At 41.2% G+C, this 8,588-nt stretch overlaps 1 protein-coding gene and 1 pseudogene across 14 annotated transcripts in view; both read left to right on the forward strand.

Moving 5' to 3' along the window:
- hspg2 (heparan sulfate proteoglycan 2) overlaps nucleotides 1-8,268 on the forward strand; it is a 172,562-nt gene extending 164,294 nt beyond the window's left edge. For all 14 annotated transcript variants that reach the window (XM_033628943.2, XM_078169805.1, XM_078169803.1 and 11 more), the window contains 2 exons: nucleotides 226-329; nucleotides 5,579-8,268. In XM_033628943.2, coding sequence (XP_033484834.2) covers nucleotides 226-329; nucleotides 5,579-5,751 — 277 coding nt within the window. In that variant the 3' untranslated portion in view covers nucleotides 5,752-8,268. The remainder of the gene's footprint in view (nucleotides 1-225; nucleotides 330-5,578) is intronic.
- LOC144464129 (uncharacterized) lies at nucleotides 3,013-5,563 on the forward strand (annotated as a pseudogene).
- Nucleotides 8,269-8,588: the final 320 nt, after the last annotated feature.

The raw sequence follows: 8,588 nt of genomic DNA on the forward strand, positions 1-8,588 counted from the left end.
ATGGTTGTTTTTATATATAGATTTAGTCTTCTCTTAATTATCTCAATAACGTCAGACCCCACTAATGGTTGTTTGTTGCTGTAGTCTGTTGTTTTTTCTTTGTATACTGCACCAACTTTATCAATTATTATCAAAATATCAACTGCGTCTGTTCAGATTTGTCTATGCATGCTCAGTGCTTGTTTTGAGTTGTGTTCATCTCCTCATGCTTCTCTTGTCTTGCAGAACTGGAAAAGATGGATACCTCCAGATTGATGGAGGGGCCGCACTACATGGACAGTCTAAAGGCAGAAGCCTCATGGTCAACACCAAAGGCAGTATATACCTTGGTGAGTGGACTCAAAGTGTGGAGGCCCAAAACTGACTGAATGGAGTGAAAAGTTTCAAGTCACATATAGCTGGAAAAAAAAACAGTTGGTTAAATCAAACAGTTTGTAAAATGGTAAAATCTCTGGTTAGCTATCTTAACTGCAAACACTGGTGGCTAACACTAGCCTTTGGAACTAGCTACCTAGTTGAAAAGCTAGCTTTCTTCATAGAACTACTGCTGCTGTAGCATCACTGTGTGACCGTTGGAGGCAGGGCCCCATTCATTCCTATGGAAGTTTATCAGTTTCTTAAAATTACCAAGATTTTGCACATCTTTGGGCCCAAGAGACTTCACCAGCCTTTTGGCTAACTTCCGCTTTAGCCCTCCGTTAGCTTGAATGCACTGTTGCCAACTCCTCAGTAAGAAAAGTAGCTATTGGCTGTCCTAAAAGTCGCTAGAACTCGCTAAATGACATCATCACCTAATTTGCATAATTGTCCATATGCATGTAATTGTAATGGATGCTGTAGGAGAGAGGAATAACGTCGTGGGAGAGACAAAAACTGAGTAAAAAAAACACCCTGAATATGTTTAGAACTACAAATTAACCTTTTTTCAGTGATTTATATTAGACAAAGAAAATTTTACATTTACATCCCGCCCTGACTGTAAACCAGGTCGGGATCAGAGCGATAGATCAGCCAGCAGCGGTTCCGCGCATGTGTGATTCACTTGCAGTCTGGACGTGGAGGGGTTAACGTCTCCTGCTCTGGCTGCTGCTGGGAGGGAGGACTGGGCCGTCTGTGAGTGTTTTGGGGCGAGAGAGGAGCTCACGGCAGCATCCGCTGCCCATTGAGAAGACTAAGAATGATACGTGCTCTCACAACAGAGTCTCCAGAAGTCTTCAATAACATCAGAAAAAGTCGCTAGATTTGTCGCTAGTCGCTTTTTTGAAAAAGAGTCGCTAGAGGGGTCTGACAAGTCGCTAAATATAGCGACAAAGTCGCTAAGTTGGCAACACTGCTTGAATGGGAATAAAATCATTGAATTGTGCAGCTACTTGTAAACTTTCAAGATGTTATCAGACCAAATGAATCCATCCCGATAATGAAACAAGTCATTTCGCGGGGGTTCTGACGCTAAAAAAATGTATCCACAGATTTACAGATGTCTCTTTCACAATGTGTTACGAAAGGGAAAAGTCTTTTGGCACCATAGCATCACATGACGGACCCAGAAGTTGTTGTTCCACAGTTTTGGGCTTGGTAATCTCTTGGAACAGTAGCCAAAGCATTTAAGCTCGCAAGCTAATGCTACTCGGAAGGTCACTAGACACCTTTTTTTTGGTTTTCATGACGTTATCTGCACATTCGAGTCTCTTGTCTTTATCAGCTGCAACAATGGAAATAGTTTGGCACCAGTGTTTTCAGTTACAGTAAGCTAGCTGTCCAAACCACTTTCATCCTGATTTCTCCACTTACATTGCACATTTTTACAACTATATTTCGTCAGTTTTGGGGCTCATACAAAAAGTTTATCTTATCTTATTTAGGCCCACTTGATCTTCTGTTGTACTTACAAATTAGAGAAGATATCTGGGTCATATATTTTAAGGTTTAGTGTTCAGGATTTAGGGGGGCATATTGGCAGAAATTGAATATGAGAAATATGTTTTCTTCAGTAATCACCAGAAAATAAGAATCGTGTTTTTGTTGCCTTAGAATGAGCCGTTTATATCTACATAGGGAGCGGGTCCTTGTCTACGGAGATCGCCATGTTGCACCACCATGTTTCTACAGTAGCCCAAAATGGACAAACCAAACACCGTCCCTAGATAGGACCATTCATGTTTTCCCATCAGTCACTGTAGTTAGCAGCCCCTACATGACATTGCTGTGTTTCCATTACCTTAGAATGAGCTAATATCTACATAGAGAGCGGGTCCTCATCTATAGAGACGCCATGTTGCACCACCATGTTTCTACAGTAGCTCAGAATGGACAAACCAAACACTGGAACTAGACAGGGCCATTTGTACTTTCACATAGAAGCCCCTCTGCGATGAGCAGTGTCATAAAAGCTCAGATTTTTTAACGTGAAACTGCTTTATTTAGTGTTTTTACTGGTGTAAAACACCGGGTCCGTTTGTTTCGGAGGAGGAGATGTCTGTGGACAGTTTGGCTCACGGTAAAAACCTGTTGAATGTATGGATCCGAAATAAGATAAGCATACGTAGCAGGCGCTGGGCGAGCAGCTGTCTGCAGTGTGCCACACGGTGTTGAAGAAACACTGGTTTGTGATTCTGTGTTTTTACCTTTTTTAATCACCTGGTCTATTTGTATTGGAGAAGACGAGACCTCTGTGAATAATTTGGTTCCCTGTAAAAACCTCTGCAGGGATTCTTCAGGGTGACCGCGGGTCCTTAAAAAGTCTTAAATAATTTTTTTCAAATTTAAGGCCTTAAAAAGTATTAAATTGTCTTAAATTCAGATCAGACAGGTCTTAAATGTGCTCGCGAAAATTTCTGGTAAGCACGGAATGATCTAAATCTCGCCCCGTCGTTTAGATCACGTGACGCAATGAGTCTGCTGCAGACCCGCAGAAGAAGAAGAGTGTGCTGCATCTTTGCTAGCTAACGTGGCCTTCTTGGTTGTACGAAATGGGAAAATGCCGATTTAATGACAAGTGGCTTGAAAACACAGACTACTCGTCGTGGTTAAGGCCCGTTCATGGAAATGTTTATGAAGCCAACTGCATTATGTGCTGAAGGAATTTCAAACTTGGGACAATGGGAATCAAAGCGGTGGATTCGCATTTGCAGAGCGGGAAGCACAAGGACTATACCAGAGCCTGCCAGCAGACTCCGATTGCCCGTTTCTGCTCCACTCTACCCACCGCCAGCAAGGATGTTACGACCAAGGATGTTACGGTGGGAAATCCACAGCCAACATCGTCATCATCTGACATTCGCACAGCTTGTGGCTCTACGCCAACACTTAGAGCAGAAGTGATCTGGGTGCTGAGGACGGTGACTAGCCATCATTCGTACAGATCAAATGAGGGAATAGAAGACGTGTTCAAGGCCATGTTTCCAGACTCTGTGCTTGTACAGACATTTACATGTGTGAAAAAGCTGAATCCTTCTCTTCTTTCCAACCTGTGCGGACAAGACTGGATGTTTTCCTGCATGGACTCCTCCATCAGTCCTACCCTGAGCTCTGGACTTTCTGCAAGAAACTTCTGCTCCTGTCTCATGGTCAAGCGACAGTTGAGAGGGGCTTTTCTGTAAACAAGGAGGTAGAGGCTGATAACATGCAGGAGGACACAGTTGTTGCTCAGAGAATGATATGTGACTATGTTTCTGTCTGTGGTGGGGTTCTCAAAGTTCCTCTGACAAAGGAGCTCCTGGCAGCTGCAGCCTCAGCAAGGTCTCAGTATCGGCTACACCTGGACCAGGAAAAGAGAAAGAAGGAGAGCGACACACGAAGAGAAAAGAGAAAAGTTGCAGAGGAGTACCTTGAGCAGCTCAAAAAAAAAGAAGGTGACACTGAGTGAGGTAGCAAACAGCCTAGAAAAAGATGCAGATAAACTGGCAGAGCAAGCTGAGGGTCACTCAGGCACACTCATGGCCCAGCTAATCACCAAGTCCAACATACTCAGAAAGAGATACAAAGACAAAGTCGCAGAACTGAAAGAGGTTGCGAGAGAGCTGGAAGATAAATCAGCAGAACTCAGGCACATGCCTTGATGTCCAGTCAGACATTTTCTCTTTCCCTTACCTTCCCACCTTCCTCTTTTACCTCACCTCAGAATTCCTGTTTTTCAAATGAAAATTGTGTGTTCACATTGTTATGTCTGAGGTGGGCCTATAATAGAAATATAAGGTTTCGTTAGCCAGGACAGAAATTAAGCTGCTATTGTGGGTTGGTCAGTGACAAGTCATATTAGCAAGTAGTATGGTACAGTGGCTTCTTTGCTGGAATTATTTTTGTTGTTATTTATTGATTTTTTTTTCTTCAAAAGACAATTTTATTCTAGTTATTTACATTTTCTCTGTTCTCTTTCCACATTAATAAAAGCCATTGTCTGTGGCTAAACTCATCACTGCCAAAGTGGAGGTTCTCAACACATTGATCATCTGTCTGTTCAGAGTTAAATGAGTCTAGATTATAGTCATTGAACCTGCAGGGATTGATCTTATTCAGACTCATTTTTGCAGAGCTCTGACTCCCATACAAACGCTTGTCCTATAGTGAGGAACAGCTGTGTGGTGGAAAAAGCTTTAATATGAGCTTTTAGTTGTTATCTAGATTGTTATCTTACCTTCTTATTTAGTTCTGTTGCCACTGGCATTTTATGAGACTCTTGTTTAAAGAAAAGACAAAAGAAAGTGAACGAGCCACCAATATCCCCTCATCTATGGATGTCGAAATTTTAAAGAAGATAGTGTCTGATTAAACTGTTGGTCTGAAAGAGGTCAGAAAATGATGAAAAATGTCCGAACAGTGTCCCACAAGCCCAAGGTGACGTCCTTAACACAATCCAAATACAGTCAGTTAAGTCTCATAGAGAGGTACAGAAACCAGAAAATAGTCACATTTAGCTGGAATTAGCGAAATTTTCCTTAATTAAAATAGTGGGTGGCGTAATCGTTATAGCTCTAACTTATTTGGACATGTGTTCTTTTTTTTGTATCTTTTTCATGTCTTTGTTTTACAGTAGAGATACAAAAATAAACAATGTACTATATCCCCTTCTGTCTTAATTTGCATTTGTTTACTTCAGGTGAGGTAATTCACAAACTTCACCTACTGGCTCAGTTTAAATAACTGTTCTCTTTCCACATTAATAAAAACATTTGAAGGATGTTGTTGAACAACTGATTATTTTCATTTTTCCTAATTGTACATTTTTAACTGACATCAATGCCTTTAATTGTAAAAGAATATATTTTCACTTTGGTCCATATTTCCATCGCAAGTTTGGTCTTAAATTTTTTTTAAGGTGGTATTAAAAAGGTCTTAAAAAGTCTTAAATATAACTTCCTCATACCTGTAGTCACCCTGTTCTTATCGGAAGAGGTTTCAGCTGGTTGCAAGTTGCAGTCCTCACCACTAGATGGCACTAAATCCCCTTAAATCTTACACACTGTTCCTTTAAAGCTGTATCAGAGAACAAAACTGCCTCCCAAAATGCAAAGTGGGTCTAAATGTCTAAAGAAGAACTTTTTTTCTGGTTTCTTACTTTGTGTGTGTTCTCATATGACAGGCGGAGCCCCTAACATGGCTGCTATGACAGGAGGGAAGTTTTCATCTGGAATGACGGGCTGCGTGAGGAACCTGGCACTGATGAACGCCCGGCCGGGACAGCAGCCAGCCCAGGCCATCGACCTGCAAACCCACGCAGCCCACGGCATCAACGTGCAGCCGTGCTCTTCATAGATCGCAGCACACACACAACAGACACAGACATACTCAAACACACACATACACACACACACAGAGACTATGGAGCGATGTCATACACACACACACACACACACACACACATACACACACAAACACAGCCGACTCACACAGAGAGACTTGGTGCTTTGCTGCTACCAAAAAAGAAAAAACCAAGATGACACAACAGGATATGTTTCTCTGTGTGCAGTAAAACCAAAAAAGAGAGAAAAAATGAAACGATATTAACAAGTCTTCTCTTCCTCAGTGTTGTATTCTCAATGAAGGACTATTAACACAGGAGAACCAGTACAGTTTACATACTTCCAGCAGTAGTTTTAGCCATGAGAAGAGTAAAACATATTAGGCCTTCTACGATGGGTCAGATCCTATGGAGTTGGAGATGTTTTTACAGCACTGAATTTTTATTTATATACATATGAATATATATATATTATATTTGTGGGGGGAAAACATGCAAACTAACCATTACTGCTCTTCAACTTTCCTAGAGTTTATTCTGGGTTCTAATACTGTGTGTCCGGGGCTTTTTATAGGCCTAACTGTATTAATACTTGAAGATGTTTAGGCCTTCTTTCTTCACTTCTGTAGAGGAACCTTTTGTTGTGTTTGCGAGCATGCTTACAGTCTTTGGGAGAGGAGCGCACGCGGTCACGGTCACACATGCAGCTTCAGTACACAACTCAGGTCGTCGAATACAAATCAATAACTGCAAACGTTCTGCCGCTTTCACTCGGCTGATTATTTTTTTTGTTGGTTTTCTTTGCGAGTCATCCACAGCACTGTTGTGTCTTCTGTGTCTGTATTTGATCTTTTTTATGAAAAAGAAAGAAACCTTGGTGCTAACGTCAGACATGAAGATACAGCACACAGTCATACAGTTGCCTGTCTGTCACATGTAGAGAGGTGTCATTTTAGTGATTTGGTTACTTAGAAACAATTAATTAAAAACAATGTACAACAGTTTAAACTAGTGTCGCATTTGTTGATATGCATGGCATTTGAGGTTGATTTTCTAAGAATACGGCATGATTTCTTGCCTCCGCAGCCTTATTTTAATTGAGTAGATCTCAAAAACAACAGTTTTAAAGAGCTGAGAAGGGTCATTTTTTTATGTGTGGTTGTTGAACATATTGTTTTATGTGTAAAAAACTATCTGCCAGACAGGTAGATATCTCTAGAGAATGATGAGTGTGTATGCTAGTACATGTGTTCTTTATGTATTTCTCAGCAGCTTCCATTTCCAACAGGTCACCCTACTTTAAGCCCCAGTATGGAGTCCGCTGTATGTATGTGTGTGTGTGTGTGTGTGTGTGTGTGTGTGTGTGTGTGCCTGTGTCATTATCCATATCCTCAGGAGGGTCAACCCAGAACTGCCTCAAGATGTTACTTAATTTTCAGGTTTGGTAGCTTTAGTGACAAATCAGTAAGCTATAAAACTCTGAAGGCTCTGTGGTTTGCTCTGCAGAAGGAGATTCATCCTGCGACACAGTTGGGATAGTGTCTGGTCATGTGGGAATGCAGTGGAAGCCTCCTGCAGGTGCCGTGACCGGTCGTGTTGCTCTAGTAAAGCATGCTCACCCACCTTTTAGTCGACCACACCACGAAAACCACGACGGCACGATCACTTTTTGGGGGTTCACAAGCCTTTTTTTTTTCTCCTTTTTTGTAAGCTTAAAATATTTGTATTAATATCCTAAAAATGAGCACTATCCTTTCACTTAGAGTCGCCTCATTTTTATTTATTTTGTTTTTTTTTCTTTTGTTTCAAGGCTTCATTCTGCTGTTTTAGAGCAATCGCAACTTGCTTTTTTTCTTTTCTCTGGTTATTGTGTATTGCCTCCCACATCCCCTTGTTTTTCCCCTCATGTTTGAGTTTGAATACAGCGCCCCTGCACGGGAAGTTCATCACAAATCCCCCAATCATGTTCCATGATTTGTAAAACCTGGAACTGCCTGGTCAAACAGTTGGAAACTGGTCTTATTATTCACTCAATGAAAAAAAAGTCTTAGGCTACAAATACAATGAATTATTTGTCATAATGTTTGTTCGTATATGAACATGTGGGTCGAGAAGAGCCACTGCTGTGGTCCAGGTTTAGGATACTGAAGCAGAGAACGATGGTGTGTGTGCCCCTTGTTGGGTGCCTTTTGTGTATCTGCTCTTAAACTGGATTTTCATATACATATATATATATACACACTGTACACTGTTGCCCAATGCAAAGTTGTCAAGAAACTGCAACTGCTTTTTGATGTTTTTAGGCCATTGCAAAATATGAAAGGTGCACTTTTAGTAATGATGGAAGTTTTTATTTTAAAATTTGTTTCACTTCTGAATGGCAGAAAAAGCGGATGACTTGCTCAAGTGAATCAAAGTGTACCAGATGAAATATTGTCCACGTCAGGACAACCTGACTGCTTCATTTCCAATGTTGAAAAGACGCTCCCCTTGCCCCTGGTGTTTCTTAATTAAAAACAAAATTCATGTGCTATTTGTAATCTCGTGAGTTTTCTTTTCTCCACCTCTGTATCTCTGTGTTCTGTGCCACGCTGCTTGGTTTCTTTAGATGGAGCATCGTTGCACTAAATCACTTCATTGTTCCCACATAATCCATCGAACAGTAAGCGTTAAGGTTAGCTGGTCCCTGAGGAGAGGCCGATTACACAGCCTATTAAGAAAGTTAAGACCCAGTGATCCCCTGTAGACGTTACGCCCAAATCAGGTTTCATGAATAAAACTGACCCATGGGTACAGTGCTCTCATCTTACAGAGTCCACTGTGTATACTTGTTAAATTACAATAGCAGTAT

The sequence above is a fragment of the Epinephelus lanceolatus genome, chromosome 8 (genome assembly GCF_041903045.1).
Source record: "Epinephelus lanceolatus isolate andai-2023 chromosome 8, ASM4190304v1, whole genome shotgun sequence".
In the NCBI taxonomy this organism is placed as follows: domain Eukaryota; kingdom Metazoa; phylum Chordata; class Actinopteri; order Perciformes; family Serranidae; genus Epinephelus; species Epinephelus lanceolatus.